The 26915-nt window shown below is 47.4% G+C and overlaps 1 protein-coding gene across 5 annotated transcripts in view; it reads left to right on the top strand.

Moving 5' to 3' along the window:
- Positions 1–26915, top strand: part of ATXN2L (ataxin 2 like) — a 976149-nt gene that overhangs the window by 484678 nt on the left and 464556 nt on the right. For all 5 annotated transcript variants that reach the window (XM_078652258.1, XM_078652261.1, XM_078652257.1 and 2 more), the window contains 3 exons: positions 21392–21669; positions 22043–22112; positions 22384–22527. In XM_078652258.1, coding sequence (XP_078508384.1) covers positions 21392–21669; positions 22043–22112; positions 22384–22527 — 492 coding nt within the window. The remainder of the gene's footprint in view (positions 1–21391; positions 21670–22042; positions 22113–22383; positions 22528–26915) is intronic.

The following is a 26915-nucleotide window of genomic DNA, read 5'->3' as shown; positions in this document are numbered from 1 at the left end:
CAGGAGTACAAAACACCATGGCAGATCTGCTAAGTCGACAGACACAGCAGATCCACGAGTGGGAACTTCATCCACAAGTTCTTCAACCGTTCTTTCAAATGTGGGGTCAACCTCGGATAGACCTCTTCGCCACCCATGAAAACGCAAAATGCCCAAAGTTCGCCGCCAGATATCCACACCCGCTGTCCAAAGGCAATGCGATATGGATGAACTGGTCAGGAAAATTTGCGTTAGCTTTTCCTCCTCTCCCACTACTTCCGTTAGTGGTATGCAAGCTACAGCAACATTCCCTAACACTCATTCTAGTTGCTCCAACTTGGGCCAGACAACCGTGGTACACCACGCTGCTGCAATTATCTGTGGTACCAAACCAAAAACTAAGCCTGTCTCCACGCCTCTTAACACAGAACCATGTAGAGATCAAACACCTGGACCCAGCTCAGCTCAACCTAGCGATCTGGCTCCTGAAGTCATAGTTTGGTTACCTCAACCTTCCTCCAGAATGCATGAACGTTATTAAAGAAGCCAGACGTCCCACTACTAGAGCATGTTATGCTGCTAATTGGAAACCGTTTGTGATATACTGTCAAAACAACCACATAAATCCTTTAGATGTCTATTCAACACATCATAAGATATCTATTACACCTTCAAAAGTTTAATTTAGCCTATACGTCTATCAGACTACACCTTGCTGCCATTGCAGCATACTTACAAAATAGACAACATCTATCTCTTTTTAGAGTACCAGCTGTGAAAGCTTTCATGGAAGGACTAATTCCTCCCAGAACGCCACCGGCACCAGTGTGGAACCTGAACATTGTTCTTACAAGATTAATGGGTCCTCCCTTTGAACCATTACATAAATGTGAATTGCAATTCCTAACCTGGAAGTAGGTTTCCTAGTAGCAATTACTTCTCTCAGAAGGGTTAGAGAACTACAAGCAATTACCGTTCAAGAACCTTTTCTGCAAATGCATCATAATAAAGTGGTTCTTCGTAGTAATCCTAAATTCCTTCCTAAAGTCATTCACCATTCCATCTAAATCAGTTGAGCTGCCCGTATTTTTCTCGCAGCCTCAAACAGTCGCAGAAAGAGCTCTACACACCTTAGATGTCAAAAGAGCATTACTGTACTATATCGAAAGGACACAAGCTTTTCGTAAACCAAAACCACTTTTTGTGTGTTTTTCACCACCACATAAAGGCAACCCCATATCAAAATCAGGGATCGCGAGATGGATTGTTAAATGCATACAAATATGTTACCAGAAAGCCAAACGTACGTTAACAATTCCTCCAAAATCCCATTCAACAAGAAAGATAGGGGCTTCAATGGCATTCTTGGGGAACATTCCCCTAGATGACATGCAGAGCAGCTACATAGCTTACACCGCGCACATTCACAAATCATTACTGTGTAGATGTGCAAACTAAACAACAAGCTACTGTGGGCCAGGCTGTACTAAAAACACTGTTTCAAACAACTTCAACAGATACTGGTGGTCACCGCTAGGTGTGGGTACTGCTATGCAATCTATGCATAGTGTGTAATCTGCAGCTTATATGCCTCGAACGGAAAATGCTACTTACCTGTATGCATCTGTTCTTGGCATGTAGAGCTGCAGAGTTACACACGCCCACCTGCCTCCCTGGCTACCTTTATCTGTTCCAGTATTATCTTTATTAGATACAAACCACATGGACATCACTACCTCTTGCACAGCTCCATCACTTCCCTAATGGCGAAAAACAATCTGGGGATGGAGCCGATGCCCATGCGCAGTATCATCCAAAGGAGGAGTCACCAATCCTGTGACTTCCAAAGACTTTTCTACAACAAAACAAAAACTGCAAACATCTGGGCCCAACACTAGGTGGCCATCTATGCATAGTGTGTAACTCTGCATCTCTACATGCAAAGAACAGATGCATACTAGTAAGTAGCATTTTCCTTTTAGATTTCTAGAAGGAGCAAAGAATCGCACCTCCAAACAGAATGCCAGCACCAGCATGGAAGCTCAACGTAGTGCTAACTCAATTGATGAATGCACCATTTGAGCCTATTCACAAGGCTACACTGCACATGCTCATGCTAAAGACAGCCTTCTTGGTAGCTATCACATCGCTACGAAGAGTAAGTGAATTACAAGCGCCATACCTGCAAATACACAATAGGATTGTAATGAGGACAGACCCACTTGTTGCCAAAGGTGGTGTCACGGTTCCACTTCAATCAAACAATTCAAATACCTTGTTTTTTCCAAAAACTAGCCACAAGCATAGAAAGGGTGCTGCAAACACTGGACGCCAGGAGGGCTGTAATGCACTATATAGAAAGGACAAAAGAGTGCAGGAAGACAGAGTAGTTCTTTGTTTCCTTTGCCAGAAGTATTTTTGGGACGACTAGTTACCTAAAATATTATTGCACGGTGGATTGCACAAACCATACAACTCTGCCACCAACAGGCAGGGCAACTGTTACAAGGAGCAGCTCATGCTCACTCAACAAGGAAGAAAGGAGCAACAATTGCGTTTCTAGCGAACACACCTATTCAAGACATTTACCAAGCTGCTACATAGTCTTCAGTGCACACGTTCACTAAGCACTACTAGGTAGATATTCAAATGAACAAGGAAGTGCAAGTGGGACAGAAGGTCTTGCAACACATATTCAGTAACCAGAGCTCATCTTCCACCCAGCCACCACAATAAGGACACACCGGTACAAAGTATATTCACAGCATTGTGAATCCAGAAAGATTCACGCTGCAAAACGTATCGTTTCTTACCTGTCTGTGTTTTGCAGCTTGAAGACTTTCTGGATTCACTAGCGATCCCACCCTCCTCTGTCAGAAAGATGAGACAGGAGGAAGGGGATGAAAACTGGAGAAGGACTTTAAAAGATAAAAGAAGAAGAAAATAGCACAAGACAAGAAAAAAGAATACGAAGACGACGACCAAAGGTGGGAGCTTCCGGAGGAAGCGTGTCGACGTCACAAAGGACACCAAATGGTGGTATGTCGACGCCCACCTGGGCCATGAAAAAAAAGAGAAAAAGACTACAATTCCGGACCCAACCACTAGGTGGCGGAATAATGCACAGCATAGTGGATCCAGAAAGTCTTCAAGATGCAAAACTACTCCGACAGGTAAACTAATACCTTTGTAATTATGAACTCCACAGCACCATAATGGCTACACTGAAGACTGGGAAGTTTGGTATCAAACTTCTCAGCACATTAAACACGCACTGATGCCAGTGTGGGATTTAATGCAAAATGTACACAGAGGGCATCTTAAAGATGCCCCCTGAAAAATGACCTACCACTAGTGTCCAGGCTGAGTGGCTAATTTCAGCTACCACCATCAGACATGTTTCTGGACCCCTGGGTCGAGAGACTGCTGCTCTTGGGGGCCTGAAACAATGCACATTCTGGGACAAGGTGCCAAGCCTCCTCCCCCACGATGGGCAGGGTTCACAAAGAGAAAGCCTCAAAGCTAAGCCGCCATTGTGAGCTTCCCCAGGCCACTTGCTGCTTTCAGCAACTGGTCCTGACGGTTCTGACCCCCACTTTAGGCGGGAAAGCGCGGGAAAAACAAGTGTGGAAGAGAAGTTTGCCCACCTAGGCCAACTCCACCCCTTAGGTGGGGGAGGCGAGGTGAAGCACAACTCTGTCCCCGCCATCCTCCAGTGGGAGGGGGCATAAGCCAACCATGGAATGGCTTATGCCCCCCTCCCACTGGAGGGTGGCATATTAGGGGGTGTACCCACCCCAATAAAGGGACCCATTTGTCCAAACCTTTTTATCTACCTGTAACGCCCCTACATCTACTATTCAGGGGCACCCCTGAACCTGGCTTCTTCAGACAAATCAGAAGGACTGAACAGCCATGCCAAAGCTAACATGAGGAGGAGGCCAACTGACTTGGCCCCAGCCCTACCGGTCTGTCCCTACCCCGAAACTGCTCCTCCGAAATCCAGTGTCTCCTGCAGCCAGAAACCTTGAGAAACCTGGAGGAACTGCCTACCTTCCATCCCAAAGACTGTCACCCTTGAACACTGGATTTTTCATCAACCTACTCCAGTGCCACAAGGATCCACTGGTGTGGCCCACTCTGCACCTGACGCCCACGGCCCGAGTTAGAGTGGCTCAACACCAAGAGTAGATTTCCCTCGCAATCCTGAACTGGGATTCGGTGATCCCTGACCTGCCTCAAGCCTCCAACCGACGCCTGCAGCCTCAAACTGGAAGGTCCCCCCCCAACCGCGACCAGGAGCTGGTAAGAAGGTCCGACCCGAAAAGGCACTTCTGCACCTCACGCCCCATTGCCTTGGATGGCCCAACTGACTGTGCCTAACCAACCACCATCATGCCAACTTGCCTCTCCAAGTAGTCGTCTCACCCAGAAGACCTTCGTCCTCGAGCCTGCAGTGTGTTTGCAAACTGGAGACTCCCCATTGAAAGCTACAGGACACCTGACGCCAAAACAGCACTCTGCATCCGGCCACCCCAGTGCCGCTGAGGGTGCATCTTTTTTGCTGGCCTAACAACCCATTTTCCATGAGTTTAAGTCCAGGAGCTTTGCTCCCACAACCAAGTGGCTTGCTCGTCAGCAGCTACCAACCGGAGACCCCCTATCCTCTGTTGGATAACATTGGGCCTCAGCACTCTGCACCTGACTGCCCTAGTGCCAACTCCCACAACAAAGTACTTAACTGTTAACCGATAACACTATGTTCGAGGCATGTGGGCTGCTGAATTCATATCTGTGCATAGATCGCCGCCTAGTGTTGGGTCCGGATGATTGCACGTTGTTGTCCTGGAAGAGTCTTCGAAGTATCACGAGATAGGTGGCTCCTCCCTCGGACTACAGTGCGCATGGGCATCCTCTCCATCCTCAGATTGTTTTTTCCCGCCATTGGGTTCGGATGTATCTTCCTTTACTCGAAGTTCGGAATCGAAACTACTCTTTCTAGAGGCCAAAAGGCCTCCGCTATCGTCGGTATTGTCTCGTATGGGTGCCGACAACTTCTTTACAAACTTTATACTACTTGAAGCCTCGAATCGGGCCGCGGGCCTTCTCGGCGCCACGTGACCACTCGTCGATGGAACGGAGCCCATTCAAGAGATGCCCTCAATGTAACTCCAAATACCCACATATCGATAAACACCCTGTATGTAACAAGTGTTTATCTCCAGAACATGATGAATTCGACTGCCTAGCCTGTGCCCAGTTTCGTTCAAAAAAGACACTTCGAACTCGATGGGCAGCTAGACTCACCATGCAGAGACACGCGCCAGAGAATATCTTCGGCAACGAAGACGATCTTGTCTAGGCAGGAGAATATGAAGAACAGTCGGATCAAGGATCGGAGCATGACTCCGACTACTACATCGACGAGGAAGAAGACATCGTCGAGGTAGGGGACAACGAGGAAGTGATTGGAGCCGTAGAAGACGACTCCAGTGACGAAACGGGCCCAACCGGAACTACGGCGGCCTATACGTTCACCTCCATGGTTCAACAGGCTCAGGTCGAGGCATCGCCACAAGGCCTTAGCCAAGATCTCGAAAGACTTTCTACAGCCCCGCAATACAGCCCGGCTAAGAATATTACTAAAGAGCCGTCGAATCAACAAGCTCCAAGATTGGTGATGTCGAAACCAAAGGTGGTAGAACAGAAAACGAAACTTATCGACTACACGGTCTTCGGACCACATTACGTCGATTCATCGGAGTCGAGACCGAAGAAGCTTGTAGACCACACTGTCTTCGGGCCGAACTATGTTGAACCATCGGCGTCTAACATAAAAGTCATCGAGCCGAAAAGCAGCGCCCCAGTACCTGCGCCAAAGCAAAGGGGCGTCGAACCGAAAACATCGGCGCCGAGTGCTGAAAAAACAAACAAGGGACTCAATCCAAAGAAGGTTGTCGAACCCAAACAAAAGGCCGACAAACCAATTGCTATCCAAAACAAAAGCATCGAGCCGAAGAAAATCGAACCGAAAAAGAGAATCGAACCTACATCAAAGGGCGTCGATCCAGGACCATCCGTTCCGAAACCAGCACAAGTACAAAAAGTTGTACCCGAGCCAAAAAAGACTGTCGACAAAACTTCTGCACCTAAGAAACCGGCACTACAAAAAGAAACCGTAGTACCACAAAAGACAATCGGACCGATTAAATTTGGTCTCCCACCTACCTCAAAGTGAAAGGCGGTCGACCCAAAAGCCGGCGTCGAACCAAAGCTAATAAAACAAGGAACTTTGGCAAAACACCAAAAAACTGCTGAACAGGAGGTCTTGCATCCAGACCCTGAATCAGTTGAACAATCAAAACTCTATATTGATCCTAACTCTGGCAAACTCACTCTCTACAAGAGGAAGATTAGGCCAGAAACTGAAAGGGACACCTACACTATTCCACTTAAAAAGAAAAGGGGCTGTTCTACCTCACCTATTCTTTTTGAGCCTATCCAGCCACATAGGCCACACACACATATTCATATACACCCACACACTCAGATGAGGAAGTGGATGAGGAATATGATCAAGAAAACAACTATCCAGTGGATGCTGACCCAGACAGTCACACGCAACCCATCCCTGATACACCTGCATACCCTGCTAGGCCTTCTCCTACAGAAGACACAGCTGCTTTCAATTCCTTAATTGAAATAGCAGCAAGTCATCACAATGTGGACATGCATGCAGATCCTGTAGAGGAAGATTTCCTCTTTGACACTTTACAACATCAGAAAGGACTGTTAAAACACTGCCCATGCTAAAAGGGGTACTTAAACATGCAGGGGACATATTTAAGGATACCACTAGGGCCAGGGTCATTAACCCAAGGATAGAAAGGAAATACAGGCCAGCGCCAGTAGACCCTACATACATTAAGGGACAACTGCCTCTAGATTCTTTGGTGGTGGCGAATGCACGTAAACGTGCAAACTCTCAAACAACTGGGGAAGTTGCACCCCCCGACAAAGAATCAAAGATTTTTGAGGCATCGGGGAAAAGGGTAGCCGCACAGGCGGCTAATATATGGAGAATATCAAACACGCAAGACCTGTTAGCCAGGTATGACAGGGCACACTATGATACCTTAGAAACGCATTTACAGCATCTACCTGACGCTTACAAAGAACAAGCTGAACAACTGATACAAGAGGGAAAGCTAATCACAAACGCTTCCATTAAATGTGCCTTAGATGTGGCAGATACAGCTGCCAGATCTATTAACACTAGTGTTATGATCAGGAGACATGTGTGGCTACGCATTTCTGGTTTTAAGAACGAAGTTCAGTCCACTTTGTTAAACCAGCCCGTTAATCCTGACTTCTTGTTTGGTCCAGATGTAGATACCATACTGGACAAAATGAAAAAAGACACTGAGACGGCTAAGTCAATGGGAGCCCTACAGTCACAACAACATAGAGGCTCCTTTCGTCGCTCAGGCTACAGAGGGGCTGCAAGAGGCAACTCATCACAGCAGACCACAAACTATAAAGGAAACACACAAGCCACCTACAATAAAAACAATCGAGGTGGATACCGCGGCAATAATAACAAAGGCAGAGGACGAGGGAACAACACCACCAGATCCTCTGCAAATACAAAACAGTGACTCCTTAGCGCTACCCGCAGACCACATAACACCGGTCGGGGACGTTTACAACAATTCCTACCAGTCTGGGAAAACATCACTGCTGACAAGTGGGTAAGGCAAATTATCCTACATGGCTATTGCCTAGAGCTAACCTCCACACCACCCAACATACCTCCAAAACACCGGCCTATGTCCGCAGAACACCTCAACTTATTGCAACAAGAAGTTATCAGCATGCTGCAAAAAGGGGCCATAGAACTAGTACCATTAGAACATCAAGGTACAGGGGTATATTCGCTATACTTCCTCATCCCCAAAAAGGACGGGTCTCTCAGACCAATATTGGACCTCAGGCCCCTAAATCAATACATCTTATCCGAGCATTTTCATATGCTCACTCTACAACAAGTGTTACCACTGTTGCGGCAAGGAGACTTCCTCGCAACCTTGGACCTCAAAGACGCATATTTCCATATCCAGATACATCCTGCTCACAGGAAGTATCTCAGGTTTACGCTACTAAATCAACATTACCAATTCAAAGTGCTTCCATTTGGCGTAACAACAGCTCCAAGAGTGTTCACAAAATGCCTAGCGACAGTGGCTGCACATATAAGACAACATATTCACGTCTATCCGTACTTGGACGACTGGCTTATACAAGCAAAGTCAGCCCAGCAGTGTGCCAGCCACATGTCAAAAACAATTCACCCACTGCACAGCCTAGGCTTCACCCTAAACTACCAAAAATCTCACCTTCAGCCATCCCATGTACAGCAGTACCTAGGAGCAACAGTGGATACCTTAACAGCAAAAGCATACCCAAACACTGCAAGAATAAACAGTATGCAGCTACTAATCCAGAAGTTCAAGTCCCAACACTCGCTCTCTGCCCGAGTGTTTATGCAACTCATAGGCATGATGGCCTCGTGCATCTTCATAGTCCCTCATGCCAGACTACACATGCGCCCGCTACAAGAGTGCTTAGCACGGCAGTGGAACCAGGCTCAAGGACAATTGAAAGACCTAGTGTTGGTGACCAGTCGTGCATACAACTCTCTGCATTGGTGGAATCCACAAAACCTTTGCAAGGGCCGACTGTTCCAGGAGCCTGTACCACAAATAGTGCTGACAACGGACGTATCTCTCATAGGATGGGGAGCCCATGTCAGTACACACTTCAGTACACAGTGCAGGGCCTATGGACAGCACAACAAAAGAAAATGCACATCAACTTGCTGGAAATGATAGCAATTTTTCTGGCAATGAAAGCATTCAAAGTACATTTATGCAACAGAGCTGTGTTGATTCGGACGGACAACATGACAGCAATGTACTACATACAGAAACAGGGAGGAACACACTCCCCACAGCTATCACATCTAGCACAAAGCATGTGGAAGTGGGCCATCCAAAGAAACATTTTTCTCATGGCAGAACACCTCCCAGGCAAAGACAACCAAGTAGCGGATCTGCTCAGCAGACACAGCCAACAGCTGCATGAGTGGAAGATTCATCCCACGGTGCTCCAACCATACTTCCAACAGTGGGGACAACCAGAGATAGACCTGTTCGCCACAAAGGAAAACTCAAAATGCCGGTACTTAGCCGCCAGGTTTCCACATCCGCAGTCGCAGGGCAATGCGATATGGATGAACTGGTCAGGCAGATTTGCGTACGCTTTTCCCCCAGCACCGTTACTACCGCTAATGGCACGCAAACTACGACAGCATTCACTGACACTAATCCTGGTTGCTCCAACATGGGCGAGGCAACCATGGTACACAACGTTCCTAGAACTTTCCGTGGTACCTCATCAAAGACTGCGGCTAACGCCCACTCTACTCACTCAGAGCCATGGAGACATACAGCACCCAGATCCGCAACAGCTGAACCTTGCAATCTGGCTCCTGAAGTCTTAGAGTTTGGGTACCTCAACTTTTGCAGCGTGAATGTTTCTGGATTCACTATGCTGTGCATATTCCGCAATCTGGTGGTTGGGTACGGAATCATAGTCTTTTTTTCTCTTTTTTTTGTCGTAGCCCAGGTGGGCGTCGACGTCCCACCATTTGGTGCACCTTCGGTGACGTCTGCGTGCTTCCGGCGGAAGCTACCACCCTTGGGCGCCATCTTCAGATTCTTTTTTCCGCCGTTGGGTCTGGATCGTCGCGTGAAGCTCCAGAAGTTTTGGAGGAGAAAAGGAGGAAATACAGCATCTCTTCAACGGTGAAGACCCGAGAAGATCAGGAGAAGAGGACCATTAGAGAAGAGACGATGAAGAAAGGAGAGAACTTCGAAATCTTCGACGTCCTTGGAGGAATGCGCACACAGGGGGCCCCCTGAGCGCAGGGATGTACAAGACGCCCTTTAAATTCTGAAAGAACTGCCACCACAAGTTCGCACAGAAGGACCAGCACCCAGTCTGCAACCTCTGCCTGCCAATCGATCACGAGAGCAGAGACTGCAACGCCTGCTCCGTCTTCAAGCCGAAGACACTCCGAATTCGAGAGAGACAGAGGACAGCTCACCACACGATGAAGGGCAAGGGCCAAGCCCCGACGCTTTATGAACTTGGCCTCTCCACCGACGTCGAGGACAACATCGCCGAAGGCCCAGATGACTTCACGGTCGCAGAGACCGATAAGAAAACGCCTGACAAGGTAGGAGAGTCTACAACCCCGAAAACTCCCACAGGGCCTCGAAAGCCAGAGGCAGACTCCCGAAAGTCTGAGCCCAGAGCCTCGAAAGGAGCACTGGCGCCGAACAAATAGACGACCGAAGCTGCATCCTCCGAAAAAGAGCCCAGCGGATCCTCCGAGAAGGACTCCCGGAGGCCGAAGACCAGCGAAAAGCAAAGGTCATCGAAGCAAGCCCCCAAAAAGGGCCTTCGACTTCGAAAGAAAAGGAGCCGAAGAAAGTTTCGACGCCGCCGAAAAGAGCGGCCGAAACGCTCGACGACGAGCAGGCCGCAGAGATGCAGAGAAAGAGAAGAAGGCTCGAGGCCGAAATGGAGAACATCCTCCAGAGAAAGAAAGTCTTCGATGAAAAAATGAGAAGTTACAAGATCCCCTCAAAGCGGCACCGACCGTCGCTGGGGTACAGGAGCTCGAGGAGTTCGACGTCGAAGAGACGTCGAAAACTCCGGAACCCTCTGAGCACGAAGAGGAGGAAGACCTCTACTACACAGAAGGGGATTACGGGGAGCAGCAGTCAAGCTACGGCTCAGGTTCCTCGACGGCCCTAGACCAGGAATGGCAGGACATCGAGGCCGAAAACCCGGAGGAGGCGGTGGAAACATACCCCTCGAGGACTTCGCCACCGGATGACATTGGGGCATACAATGAGGTGGTCAGGAAGGCGGCAGCAGCTTATGGAGTTAAGCTGGAAGAGGAGAAGCCAAAAGCAGACTTCCTGCTCGAGACATTGCTCCCCATACAGACAAGAAGCCAGTTCTTGCCCATGCTCAAGAGTATCACAGACCAGGGGAAGGAAGCCTTCAAGGACCCGGCTACATGCAGATCAGTAACGCCGATGACGGAGAAGAAGTACAAATTCTCCTCCCAAGACCCAGCTTACATCAAGGGCTCCGTCACAGCAGATTCAATAATCGCTGCAACGGCCAGGAAAAGGGCAAACGTCCCAACAACGTCTGGACCTCCACCTGACAAGGAAAGCAGGAGGATGGATCTAACTGGCAGGAAAATTGAGAGGAACGCCGCAACACACTGGCGGATGGCGAACTCCAACGCCCTCCTGAATAGACATCAATACCAGCACTGGGATGAGATGGGACAATTGTTCAAGCACCTCCCGGACCAATACAGTGAGAGGGCATCTCACCTTGTGGAAGAGGGGAAAAACATCGCCAACTCGTGCCTGAAGACCGCCTTGGATGGGGCAGAAACATCCAGCAGACTGATGGCTATAGGCATCACAGAGAGAAGGCAAGCCTGGCTCAGGATCTCAGGCTTCAAGGCTGAGGTTCAGAACAACATCCTGAACACACCCTTCAACAGTGAAACACTGTTCGGAGCCCCAGTTGATGAAAAGCTCACCCAACTGAAGAAGGACAACGAGACGGCAAGGTCCATGGGGGCCCTGCAGTTCAGGGGTATGAGAAGGGGCACTCCTACACGGAGGCCGAACGGCAGAGGTGGAAGTCAGCGAGGAGATTCTCACCAGAGTTTCCACCAGGGGCAACAGAGTGACAACCAAGGCCACCAGGGCCAGCAGAGGCAAAGCTGGAACTACCAAAGCAGGGGCCAGTCCTTTCGGTCAAGAGGAAATGGATGGGGCCAGAGAAGGAGAGGCGGTGAACAACCCCCCTCTAAGTGACTTCACACGGAAGAAGGTGCTCCCCCACTCAAAACCTGCGGGGGAGGAGCACGGGAAAACAAAGAGAGGGCTACACGGACAAAAGACACAAAGGAACATGTGACGCCGGTAGGAGAAAGATTGAGATTTTTTCTCCAGGAGTGGCAAAAAATAACAGACAAGTGGATACTCAACATTATGCAGTTCGGATACTGCATAGAGTTGGAAAAGAGACCACCGAACAGAAAACCAAAGAAAAGACAGCACTCGGGAAGAGAGCTGCAATTACTGCAAGAGGAAGCTCAAGAACTCCTCCTCAAAGCGGCCATCGAACGGGTGCCTTTCAAAGAACGGAACAAGGGAGTGTACTCAAACTACTTCCTGGTGCCAAAAGTGGACGAAAGTCTAAGACCCATCCTGGACCTACGGTTCCTAAACAAATACGTCAAAACCCCAAAATTCAGGATGACGTCCCTACACGAGGTCATCCCACAGATAAAGGCCGGGGATTTCTTGTCCACCATAGACCTAAAAGATGCGTACCTGCACATCCCCATGAACAGGCAGCACAAGCAGATGCTAAGATTCACAGTGAACAAGGATCACTACCAATTCACGACCCTGGCTTTCGGACTAAAGTCCGCACCAAGGGTGTTCACCAAATGCCTCGCGGCGGTGGCCGCACATCTAAGAAGGAGGGGGATACACGTGTACCCCTACCTCGACGACTGGCTCGTAAAGGCATGCTCTTACAAGACATGCAAAGATCATGCAGAACAGGTGACAAGAACGCTAGCAAGCCTGGGGTTCTCCATACACTGGGGCAAATGCTCGATGGAACCAGAGCAAGTAAAGATCTTCCTGGGAGCCCAGATCGACACCGTCCAATGCAGGGTGTTACCCAGCGAAAAGAGAACACTCAGCCTACTGAGGGAGAAACTTCACTACCAGAAGGGGCGAGCTCTGACAGTGAGGACTGTGAGCAAGATCTTGGGGATGATGGCGTCATGCATACACCTGGTCCCCAATGTACGCCTACAAATGAGACCACTCCAAGAGTGGCTGCAACAGCAATGGTCACAAGCTACAGGAAGTTGGGAGGATCTAGTGGTTGTAACGCACAGGGTGCAGGAAGAGATAAGGTGGTGGACCAAGGAGAGAATAACAGAAGGGAAACCTCTAACACCACCAGACCCAACAGTGACCATCACCACAGAAGCATCCCAGAAGGGGTGGGGCGCACACATGAACAGGCTCAGAGTGAGGGGTCTGTGGAGCCCTACAGATGCAGTCAGACACATCAATTACCTGGAACTGAAAACTGTGTTGCTAGCCCTCAAGGCTTTTCAGAAACACCTGTACAACCAGAAGATGCTAATACAAACAGACAACACCACAACGATGTTTTACATAAACAAACAGGGGGGAACTCAATCGTTCCCTCTGTCAAGCTTGGCACAGGAAATCTGGAAATGGGCTATACCACTAAAAATAGACCTGCTAGTCATACACCTGCCAGGGAAGGACAATGTAGAAGCGGATTGGCTCAGCAGGCAGACTTCAGCGTCCCACGAGTGGGAACTCAACAGTCAGGAAACAGAGAGACTATTCAGGAAATGGGGCACGCCAACAATAGACCTGTTTGCAACACGCCGGAATGCAAAATCCCAATACTTTGCATCCAGGCAACCAGAGGCACTGTCACAGGGGAATGCCCTATGGATAAGCTGGTCAAAAACATTTGCCTACGCTTTTCCCCCGATACCACTGGTCCCCAGGGTTCTCAACAAATGCATGAAGAGCAACATGACGCTCATCCTGGTGGCACCACAATGGGCCAGACAGACCTGGTATTCTCAGATAATGGAGATGGCGCAGGGGCCACCCCACAAGTTCTCAAAAAGAAGAGACCTACTCTCCATGGAAAACGGAGAAGTTCTACACCCAGAGCCGGAGAGCCTCAACCTCTCAGCCTGGCTCCTGAGGACTTAGGGTTCGCACACCTAAAACTACCAGAGAGCACCCTGCGGGTGCTGCGAGAGGCAAGAAGGCCCAGCACACGCAAGTGCTATGGGGAGAAATGGAAAAGATTCACTCAATGGTGTTGCAAGAAAAAACTCCATAGGAAACTGACCAAGGAATCCACGGTGCTAAGGTACCTCACGCACCTAATTAAGGCTAAGCTAAGCTCATCCTCGCTGAGGGTGCACCTGGCAGCGATTGTGGCATACACAAGAGGAGAAACAGGGAGAAGCTTCTTTACATCCCAAGTCGTAAAAAGATTCCTAGAAGGGGCTAAAAGAATAGCGCCACCAAAGAGAATGCCGCCACCGGCCTGGAACCTAAATGTGGTACTGACGGAGCTCATGAAAGCACCTTTCGAACCCATCCACAAAGCATCACTGCAAATGCTGACAATGAAGACGGCCTTTCTGGTAGCAATCTCCTCGCTACGAAGGGTGAGCGAACTACAGGCACTCACACTGCAGGAACCCTACATCCAGATACACAATGACAGGGTCGTGATGAGAACAGACCCACACTTCATGCCAAAGGTGGTGTCAAGGTTCCACATGAATCAGAGTATTCAGATCCCTAGTTTCTTCCAAAACCCCACTACAAGCACTGAGAGGTCGCTCCACACCCTAGACGCAAGAAGGGCTGTGATGCACTACATCGAAAGGACGAAGGAACACAGGAAAACAAAACAGTTCTTCGTATCCTTCGCAAACAGTTACATGGGCAAACCAGTGACTAAAAACACCATAGCTCGATGGATCGCACAGACAGTACAATTCTGCCACAAACAAGCTGGCCAGGAACTAACAGGAGGGGCACAGGCCCACTCGACCAGGAAGAAAGGAGTAACAATTGCCTTTCTGGCCAACACACCAATTCAGGACATATGCCTGGCGGCAACATGGGCTTCAGTGCACACTTTCACTAAGCACTATTGCGTGGATGTACAAATGAACAAAGAAGCACAAGTAGGACAAAAGGTGCTTCAACATATATTCAACAACCAACGCTCATCTTCCACCCAACCGCCACAAAAGTAACGAAAACCGCTACAAAATCTATGCACAGCATAGTGAATCCAGAAAGATTCACGCTGCAAAACGAATAGTTTCTTACCTGTCGGTGTAGTTTTGCAGCGTGAACATCTTTCTGGATTCACTAGCGAACCCACCCGCCTCCGCCAGAAAGATGAGGCTGGAGAAGAAGGTGGAAACACATAAAAAAGAAAGCAAGTTGTAGCTTACAAGATACGTGGAAAGATACGTGAAAAGAATTACGTTGAAAAAACGATTACAAGATACGTGAAAAGAATTACGTTGAAAAAACGATTAACAAACATAGCCATGGATTCACTACAAAGACAAACAAGAAAAAAGAGACTGAAAAAAGAATCCGAAGATGGCGCCCAAGGGTGGTAGCTTCCGCCGGAAGCACGCCGACGTCACCGAAGGTACACCAAATGGTGGGACGTCGAGAAAAAAGACTAAGATTCCGGACCCAACCACCAGATTGCGGAATATGCACAGCATAGTGAATCCAGAAAGATCTTCAAGCTGCAAAACTACACCGACGGGTAAGAAACTATTCGTTACCTCCTGACTGTATGAACATTATCAAGGAGGCACGAAAACCTACAACCAGAGCTGACGACCTCAGCAAAATGCAACAGAATTAAGTGCAACACTAGCGACCCAGTTCGATTAATGCAAGAAGTAAAGATGTGCTGGGATAGTGCTGCTGAGCTGAATGACAACAAAATACTCGCCTGGGAGTCCTTCTTGAAATCATTTGACCCAAAGAACTCTAAGCTTAATGTCGCTAAAGAAACCGACGTATGGACAAGCCAAAATAAAACATCGCCTAGCACGACAAGCAACCAAAAATATTACCCTCAATCCTCTCAAATGCCTATTCTAAGGGCAGTAAAAACAGCCATCAATAGAACACTTCGCGAGCTGCGGAAAAATGGGAGAGACGACTCGTTGTCTAAATTGAGATCACTAAAGTGCAAAAAGAATAAAATCCTGTGGCGAATCAAACAAGAAGCCGCGGAAAAAACTTGGGCAAAACTTCTCTGATTCAAAAAATAATAACCGTGCAAGATTTTGGAAAACCGTCAATAAAATAGATAATCCGAACGCCCCTGGAGTGAACTCCCACATCACAGAGGCATCCTGGGTAAACTATCTGTTCAAACACTTTAATGATGAAGTACCAAGCATGGGCCATCGAAATCCGGAACTCTGTAAGCCAATCGCGACGCCCCTAAACCCCCTAGCTGCGGTCTCCAACTTCCCAAGTTCGATTGAACAACTGAAGGGACGAATTGCGAAAGGACGGAAGGAGGGAGCCCCAGGCCCAAATGGAATCCCTCCCATTGTTTACAAACAAGATCCAACCTATTGGGCTTAACAACTCCTCCCGCTCTTCGTAGGAACCTGGAACGCTGAACAATTTCCGTCCTCCTGGAGGGGTTCAATAATAGCTCCAATCTATAAAAAAACGCAACAAGAATGAGGCTAAGAACTACAGACTCATAGCGCTTATAGATATAGATGCAAAATACTTTTCAGGGCTACTCTTGGAAGAACTAACCTCCTGGGCATCAAACAAAAAATTAATCCCTATCAACCAGACTGGATTCCAAAAAAATCTCGGGACCTCCACTAACATCCTAACCCTCTCCTTGCTGATAGATGCTGCCATTAAACACAAAAAACCATTATATGCGTGCCACATCGACTTCTTAGACGCTTTTGATAGCATTGACAGAGGGAAACTGTGGTCAAAACTTTCAAAGTGGGATGTGGACCCCAAATTGCTTAACTTACTGATCTTATTACATTCAGACACCTGGATCCAAATAAAACTAGGGGCCGGCAATTGCTTATCAAAAGAAATTCCGACCACAAAAAGGCTGAAACAGGGGTGCGTCCTCGCACCGACCCTGTTCAGCCTTTTTATGTCTGACCTTTCTAAAGATCTGGACAACTGCAACCATCACGCCCCAAAGCTAGGGGATCTTACACTGTCGAACCTATTATATGCAGACGACCTGATACTGATCAGCCACACCCCAGTAGGCCTGCAACATCTTATTAACTCAACAAGTACATTCTCTGATAAAAATGACCTGACCATAAACATGGAAAAATCGAAGGTGATGCTTTTCAATCAAAAATCAAAAAAGCAAATATTTCGATGGTCTCTGCATGACCTCAAAATGGAAACAGTTAAAGAATATAAATATCTGGGGATAATTTTTGATTCCAACGGCTCATTCCAGCGACACGCAACAACAATAAAAAACAGAGGGATTTCACTGGCCATCGCTTTAAAAAACACCAAGAATAAAATAGCAGGCCCAAACTTAATCCCCTTGCTGGACATATTTCGCGCAAAACTGCTACCATCAATAACATATGGCAGTGAATGCATGAGAGGGAGAGACGAGGACACTCTAGACAATGTGGTCAGTAAAACGCTCCAAATACTCTTCTCACTCCCTCCCTACACCTCCCCAGCACAGTTAAGGCTGGAGTTTGGCTTACAGAAGCAGCAAATCTCACGTAAAGGCGCATATGCTAAATGCTGGCACCACATAAAGAATGCTGAACCAGACTCCTTGAACGCCCACCTTTGGAAAGAGCAGGAGACAAACAAGGGATCCCCAGCAACGGTGTACCTTCAAGCAGCTATAAAATCCCTTGCATTAAAAGTCCTTTGGCATTCGAGCTGTTCACACAAGTGCTTCAAGCGACTTGTCAACAAGTCAGTGAAAATTCTTTCCATGGAAGAAGACAAAGCCGCACTAACCAGGAGATCACACAGGTGATTTGTGATCCAAGGCTACACTAGCGCCCTACCCCAACCATACCTCAGCACCAGCTTCTCAAGGAAGGTGAAGGAAGATTTCCTGCGGCTAAGGATGGGGGTAATTCCGTCAAAAGTACATCTTCCCCCATGGAAACGCTTGGAAACGAACTCCAATTGCAGGCTTTGCGAAAATCCAAAGGAGGACGTTCTGCACTTGTTATGTAGCTGCAAAGCTCTAGACAGTGCCCGAAGGGGCCAACTAACACAGCTCTGGAATCAAAATGATGTGCGAACTCGCAGACAAGCCCTGTTGATCAGCTTCAAGGGAGAAGACATCCAACTAGCCTGCAGTTTAGTGCGTTTCAGGAAAACAGTTAACACGATCCAAAACCCAGAGGCCAGTGATCGAACTTGACTCAAAAAGACCTGCTTTTGCATCTTAAGAAAACTCTCTTTCGATTATCAAAGACTCAGTAAACCTTGAACTGCTCTTTTCTTTACTTTCTAAACCACAATGTATTGCATCAGTTTGCACGGATCTTTTGCCCATATTTTTAAACTCTTTCACGGTTTTTAACTGTTTTTGTAAAACTCTTGATCATGTATCTACTCCAATGTTTTTTTCAGAGCGTCATTGCAAAGATTTTTATTAATCACGCAATAAAGTTATTATTATTATTACAACCAGAGCTTGTTATGCCGCAAAATGGAAGCGTTTTGTCATGTACTGCAATAACACTGACGTAAACCCACTAGATGCTTCAATGCAAAATATCATTTGCTATCTTTTGCACCTACATCGTTGCAATCTAGCTTATTCCTCTATAAGAATACACTTGGCTGCCATTGCAGCTTATCTTCAAACAGGCAGCATCTTTCGCTATTCAGAGTACCTGCGATTAAGGCATTCATGGAGGGGCTCAAAAGAATAATCCCCCCAAAACACCCACCTTCACCTGTCTGGAACCTTAACGTCGTTTTAACCAGACTGATGGGACCACCATTTGAACCATTGCATTCTTGCGAATTACAATTTCTAACATGGAAAGTGGCATTCCTAGTGGCAATTACTTCACTTAGAAGAGTTAGTGAGCTAAAAGCCCTAACTATTCAAGAGCCATTCATCCAAATACATGCCAATAGCGTAGTTCTTAGAACAAACCCTAAGTTCATGCCCAAGGTGGTATACCAGTTTCATATCAATCAAACAATAGAACTGCCAGTGTTCTTTCCAAATCCACAGTCAGTACCTGAAAGGGCTCTACACACACTAGATGTCAAAAGAGCACTTCTATACTACATTGATAAAACTAAGGAATTTCGAAAAACTAAACAGTTGTTTGTTGCCTTCTCACAACAACACAAAGGCAACCCCATTTCAAAATCTGGGTTAGCCAGATGGATAGTTAAGTGCATCCAAATATGTTATCTCAAAGCAAAACGCACTTTGACAGTTCCCCCAAGGGCGCATTCTACACGCAAACTTGGGGCATCCATGGCTTTCCTAGGAAATATTCCTCTAGAGGAAATATGTAGAGCAGCCACATGGTCTACCATACATACATTCACAAAACACTATTGTGTAGATGTACATTCCAAACAGCAAGCAGCTGTAGGACAGGCTGTTCTAAAAACTCTTTTTCAGACTGCTGCAGCTGGCACAGGTAGCCACCGCTAAGGGAGGAACTGCTATACATTCTATGCACAGATACGGAATATGCTACTTACCAGTATGCATCTGTTCTTGGCATGTAGGGCTGCTGACATTCATATCGCCCACCCTCCCCCCGGTGCCTGTCGCAGCTGTAGCATTCCTTATTTATTTCTTACTTTCTTGCATGGACATCCTTTACTGTACCATACTCCATCTCTGCCACAATGGCGAAAAAAATCTGAGGATGCCCATGCGCACTGTAGTCTGAGGGAGGAGCCACCTATCTCGTGATACTTCGAAGACTCTTCCAGGACAACAACATGCAATCATCCGGACCCAACACTAGGCGGCGATTTATGCACATATATGAATGTCAGCAGCCCTACATGCCAAGAACAGATGCATACTGGTAAGTAGCATATTCCTTTCCTAAATAGGATAACATTGACTGTTTTTCTATGAAACGTTTCTAAGTGTGGAGTTGGAAAACCTAAGAAATGTTTCAAAATTGTACTAAATAACAAAAATGCTTTTATTCACCTGTTCACAGGAAATGTCCCAGTTCAGTATCCAGGTATACTGCACTGTATAAGAAAAGTAATCTGCGAAGTCATCTACTGGTTATTTTACTAAAAATCATATACAAAGTGTATGTGCTGTATTCTGAAAAGCACTGCATTATCAGTAACACTACTGTAATCAAATCAAAGTACATTTACAATTGCAATCCAAACCGTGTTACAACTGCATTGCTACTGTAAAGTATGTATTGCTTACCTTTGCCAGGCTTGCGTAATACTAGAAAAGAAAATAACTAAAAATATTTCTATTAAAAAAGAAATTGGTCTGAAGTTCAGTCTTTGAGTGTGTGAAATCATTTGCTGACTGAGTGTTTACAACAAATGCTTAACACTGTCCTCTGATAAAGCCTTACTGCTCGACCACACTAGCACAAATAGAGAGTGAGGCGCTATCTACTTTAACTTTGCCTACCTTTTGGGTTCCACTAGACTCCCTGCACACTATACCTCTCTTTTGTATAGTATATACAGAGCCAGCTTCCTACAATAACACATTCAAATTACAATAAATCTTCTTTATCAATTGGAATTCACAGTCCGTGCACAAAAATCCCATCTCCACCCCAGAGCTAAACACAAGGTTAAAAGCCCTGCATCTCCAAAGGTACTGTTTTATTGGTCTCCCCAACTCTGTATCTGACCCGCGACTCCGCAACCAACCAGGACTGTTGGATTTGCTCACGATGCTGTGATAGCCCCGGATTGACCTATCGACTTCAAGGAACTGTATATAAAGTCTATTTTTGTTTAATCGGTTTTGTGGATTACTGTATGTTGTATTTTTATCTTTTTTGGCCTGGTTTTTCACAGATCAATATTGGATATTTTTATAAAACTGGTGTGGTGTCCTTTTGTGGTGTTTTCAGTATATTACTGTTGGTTATATGCAAATGCTTTACACATTGCCTCTGAGATAAGCCTTCCTGCTCGTGCCAAGCTACCAAGGGGGTGAGAAGGGGTTATTTTAGTCGTGTAATCCCCTTATCCTGACTAGAGGGGTGGATTCTGGCTGACTTAGGTTCATACCCTAGCCAACCAGAAAACCTTTTTCAAAGTTATTATATATTCAAATGTGACTGTGCCATCTCCATGGAGGAGGAGGCTAGCACACAACTCTTAGGTGCATTTATTTATGCTTTACATCTTTTGCAGTCTATACTGTGTTGAGGGATATCTGAAAATGGTCCCTACCTTTTAAGACACTTTTGGATTAGAATGTGTTCATATGTCACTTCGACTGGACCTACAGCCAGTACGCTATTTTTATTGTAAATTGAATAGATCTTATTCTAAGCTTAATTACTAGATGGCATAAATATGCGTATTAACTGTAGAATATCTCCAAGCCGAAAAACAGTTGTATGCAAGAAGTGTTTTTTTATCTACAGCTCCAGCCCAGCAGTGCTTCGGAGGCTGACATTCAACCCTTCGTGCCTAAGGTCCAGGATAGCATGGAGATTAAAGTACAGCCTGAAGACAGCACAAGCTCTGAGGTTGTAGAGGAACCAGAACATGCTGCGGTGCAAAGTAACAGTGCCAGTATTGAGATCCTGTCCGTCACTAAAGAAGAGAAGGGACATTGCCAGGAATCGGAGTGTCTGACCCAGACAAGCAGTCCTTCAAGGAAATCAGAGTCAGAAAGCAGGGATGATGAGCAGCCCTTGGAGTGAGTTTGGGCATGCGTGTTGGGACTATTCCTGTTAGTTATCTGGGACCAGCATCTCGTAGAGTTGACCAAGTATGATTAAAAAGATAGGTATTGACTGGGAACATTAGTAGGTCAAACAGGTGACACAAATTGTTGACGTAGGTGGCGAGTGTTATAGGGTTATATTCTATTTAATCCCTGATTTTGTGTTCCTCATCTATGGAGGAAGGATGTGAAAGTTGCTGAAGGCAGTTTCAATCCCGGATGTTTTTGTATGCTTAAAGAAGTTTGCATCGGGCACACACTTGGCCTTCTCACCTAGACCTGTGCATATTGTGGTTTCTTCAGCTGTTTGCTTTAATTTTTAAGAAGTGTCTTTTCTTTATTTAAGTTCTGTGAAGAAGTCTACCTTGAACCCTAACGCAAAGGAATTCAACCCTTCAAAACCTCTCTTGACTGTGGTGAGCATTCCTAGCAGTTTTGTTTTGTGTGACATCACTCTTGAGTGCTTTTATTTATTGTAGTCCAGAATGTGTGCTAAGGCCTGTCATCACACGTTTAAATGCGTATGGGAGCTACTTATCAAACGGCAGCATTGGGTCTCTACTCCCATAAAGGTCTTGTATTTCATTGTGGTGTTTGTATTGATTTGGCCTCTGTCTGCCTCTTTAATGTACAGTGTTGCTGTCCCGGCAGGTTCTATATTGAATATTTAATATTTATCATTTTCAGAACAAAGCAACAAGCACGCCGACCTCCCCTGGTCCCCGGAGTCACTCGACTACTACCATCCCCGTGCTGCAGACTGGACAGGGTGCAATGTACAGCCCATATATTTCTTATCTGCCACCTCTACATATGAGCCAAGCTGTGCAGGTAAGCTTGCAGCCTATTTGCTCCCTTTCTAGCAGAAATAAGGCACCTGAATTTCCATCATAACTCTTCCTTATGTGTTCACTGTGCTATGATCTCCATGTTAATGAATCTGTGGCCTAGGCCTATTTCAGAAGTGTTGAGTATTCTGCCAAAGTTAAGGCGGTTGCGACAGATGGCGCAGCAATTTGAGGAGTGACGAAAATCACTCCGCTGCATCATGTGGAGGACTCTTTTCTTTAAAGAAATCTATCGCTGCTCTCAAGCTATGTTAATTTTCTCACAACAAGCTGTGAGTTTACCATATATTGAGGATAACATCCGATTGGCACCATTTCTTTATTGCATTCGATATAGGAACGATACTCTGCCAATTTAAGTCGGGTTGTGCTGAGGGATTGCTTAAAATTGGATTTTGCTACCAAGATTCCCTGGCTGAATTATGTTGGTTCTACTTTTGCAACCTTGGGACTTAGTTTTATTTGAGTCCCCTCCTACTTGTGCTAGCTTTCCCAGGGCGAAGCTGTGAGAAAGTGGCCTCTTTCTGCATGGTTGCCCCCACCTTTTGGTGAATTGCTGATGTACTTTGACTGAGTGTGCTATGGGCTCCTGCTAATCAGGTACTGTAGGGAAGTGGGTTTCTGTTGCAGTAACCCCCCACTTTTTTCCTGATGCACTTTTCCTTGGTATGCCATGGGTCCCTGCCAATCAGGAACCCAGGGCCTGTGTTCCTTCCCTAAAAACTACACTAAAGCCTAAGCCCAATTGGCATCTCTGGCCACAGGTAAGCCCCTGGTAAATGGTACCCTAGGTACCCAGGGCACTGTGACCAGAGAAGACCCCTAAGGGCTGCAGCACTTATTGCGCCACCCTTAGGGGCCCTGTACCCTGACCCCCATACACTGCCTTGGCAGACTGAGTGCCTTGGTACAGAACTAAACAGTCGGCATGGCACACATCCCTGTGTGCCATGCCCACTAACACACTGCCCTGGCATACATCAGTCACCCCTCTAGCTGGGTGCACTATGCCAGTGGTGTGGGCAGAGGTGCATGAGCCCTGTGCCCCTCCAGTACCCAGGGCCATTCTTGGGCATTGTAAGTGCAGTGATGCCATTAAGAGTATATGGTGCTGGGGGGTTGTCATTACGAATTCCACAGAACCATAATGGATACACTGAAGACTGAGAAGTTTGGTATCAAACTTCTCAGCACATTAAACCCACACTGATGCCATTGTAGGATTTAATGTAAAAAGCACTACAGAGGGCCTCTTAGAGATGCCCCCTGAAACCTAACCAACTACCAGTGTCCTGACTGAGAAGCTGCCTAGGCTGCCACACAGCAGACATGTGGCCGGACCCCTGGGTAGAGAGCCATCCGCTCTCTTGGGCCTTCAACAATGCACATCCTGGGACGATGTGCTAGGTCTACTCCCCCAGGATGGGCAGGGGGAGCTTCAAAGGCATGCCACCTTTGTGAACTTCTCCAGGCCTCTTGCTGTTCTCAGCAACTGGCACCCACCGGTTCTGACCCCCACTCTGGCGGGAAGACAAGCTGGAAAAACAAAGGAAGGGAAGGAGGTGTGCCAGCCTCTGCCAACCCCACCCCTCAGGTGGGGGAGGCGAGGCGACGCACAACTCCGGGCTCCCACCATCTTGAGTATGGGGAGCTATGCCCAATCAGAGTAGGCTCCTGCCCCCCTCTCACAGGAGAGGAGCAGGATAGGGGGTGTACTCACCCCAGGACAGGGACCCATTGATCCCTGCCCTTACCCTACCTGTAACGCCCCTAAATTCAGTATTTAGGGGCACCCTGACCTTCCTTCAGTAGATCCCGATTTGAATACAAGAAAGATCAAGAAGACCTGACGTGCAGCTGCTAACAAGAGGATGACACTAACTGACTTGGACCCAGTCCTGCAGGCCTGTTGATCCTTAAACCTGATCCAGCTAAATCCCGGCGTCTCCTGCGGACAGCAACCTCGAAAACCCCTGAGGACCTGCCTGCCTTGAACCTCTTAAAGACTGGGACTCCCATGAGCAGTGGTTCTGCTCAAACAGCAATATCCCTGGTGCCAGCCAGGAACCGCAAATCCAGCACACTCTGCACCTACCGACCCCGGCCTGTGCCTGAGGGGGCAAAGACCCTGAAGACGTCCTCCCGACGATTGTGACCTGGGTTCCAGTGCCCAAGGACCCTCCTCCACGACCCAGGCGACGCCTGCAGCCTCACAGCAAGGGACCCCTCCAACCTCGACCAGCAGAGGGTTTTCCCGACTTCAAGACACCCCTGCACCCGACGCCCCAAGGCCAACTGTGCCCAACTCCTCAGTGCCTACCTATCCTCCAAGATCCCAACTTACCTCTCGAAGTGTTGGCCGCTCCTGAAGAATCTCCGTCCCCGAGCCTGCAGCCTTTGTTCATCTCCCAAGAGCTCCATTGAATAACCTTGAGCGCCCGACGGCTCAAAAGCACCCTACACCCAGCCGCCAGAGTGCCCCTGGCAGTGCAACCTTTGTCCTTATCTACTCTCCCATTTGCACTGAGCAAGTGACCAGGAGCCCAGCTCCCACAGCCGCATGGCTTGCTTGCCAGCAGCCACCAACAAAGGCCCCCTGCCCCTCATTGGATAACATTGGGCCTAACTACCTCTGCACCCGGCTACCCCTGTGCCGCTGAGGGTGTACCAACTGTACCTACCTGACCCTGGGAGGCCCTTGAGTCTATGCCCAGAACCTTAACTCTGCCAGTCGAGTACTTACTTAAAAGCCGATAACTCACATTTCTTCCATAGGGTAACATTGACTGGTTTCACTTGGAAAAGTGTGGAGTTTTGAAACTTTAAAATATTCATCTAAAATCAGCCGAACAACGAATTCATATTTACTGACCTTTTATCAGGAGAGAACCAAGTGCTGCATCTGTTAACCCAGCACTGACCCTAAAAAGTAATGTTCAAGGCACATGAGCTGCAGATCTTACACTGTGCATTAGATCGCCACCTGGTGTTGGGCTTGGATGATTGCATGTTGTTGTCTTCTTTGAATTAGTCTTTTGTAGTCACGAAATAGGTGACTCCTCCCTTGGACGATAAAGCGCATGGGCATCGACTCCATCCTTAGATTGTTTTTTTCAGCTGCTGGGTTCGAATGAAACTTTTCCGCTCCGGTTCGAAATCTACTTTTCAAGTACTTTGACGCACAAAAACGTATTTAAACTTCACCAAACTACTTTCGTTATCGACAAACATCGTCTCGACTCCATCAGCTCTATTCCGGTATTCGACGCGGGCCGTTGGGGCTATCCACGCTGTGAGGCCTACACCTCATGGAAAGGATGCCATTCAAAAAATGCCCAGAGTGTGGAGGAAAGTTCCCACACAGTGACTATCATGAGGTGTGTAACCTGTGCTTATCGCCAGAATACGACGAATCCAGCTGCACAGCCTGTGCGTCCTTTCGATCCAAGAAAACCATTCGAGATCGGAGGGCCTGTCGACACGACATGCAGAGATCGGCTCCGGAACCGGTGGATATCTTCAACGAATAAGTTCTACTCGTTCCCGAAGAAGAGTCAGACGATCTCCAAATCGTATCAGAGGCAGACGACTCGGGTCAGCGCATGAGTACTACTGCCCCTGCCCCATACCCACCACCCTAATCGAAGGCAACATCAACACTCCGCCTCCGGGCCCAATCGCGACCGAAAAAACACTTCGAAAGCCCCGCCATCGAGCCCGGCTCCGAAGAAAATACTCAAGCCTTCCGGTAGCTCCTTACCCAGCAAGCCGCACGTGCCGATCCCACCAGCTCCCTCGGCTCCAAAACCGAAAGAAGTCTCGGCTCTGAAACAGTCTACTTCTAAAGACAAAACTATGAAGCCAGCGTCTGACGCCTCAAAGCCGACGAGACCAGCTTCCACTCCAAAGCCAATATCTTCGGTACCGATACCTACAAGGCCTGATTCCGATGCGCTCAAGCCCTCGAAACAGCCTACGACTCTGAAAACAATACCTTCGGTGCCGAAATCTATGCCAAAGGACACAGTAACAACTCCTAAGGCTAAAGACAAGCAGCAACCACGCCCGTTACCGAAAAAAATTGGCGCCGGCAAAGTTTCCGCAAGGAGAAGACCTTTTCCAACCTGATCCTCTACAAAAGAAGATCTACATTGACCCAAAGACAGGTCATGTATCCACTACACTACACAGGAAGAGGAAATTAGACACAACACCTGCAGTGTCTGTCAAGAAGGACTCTGTCACATCTCCTATGCACCATTCTTCTCCTTCATCTCCTGTTCCTCCTAACAATTCACCTCAACATTCTCCTGAACACTCTCCTCCTCATTCTTCACCAAATACACCTCAAAATGTAGATGAGTATTGATG

Source organism: Lissotriton helveticus, chromosome 7 (assembly GCF_964261635.1).
Source record: "Lissotriton helveticus chromosome 7, aLisHel1.1, whole genome shotgun sequence".
Classification (NCBI taxonomy): Eukaryota; Metazoa; Chordata; class Amphibia; order Caudata; family Salamandridae; genus Lissotriton; species Lissotriton helveticus.
Note: the sequence above shows the minus strand (reverse complement) of the source record. Positions and strands in the feature narration are given on the sequence as shown.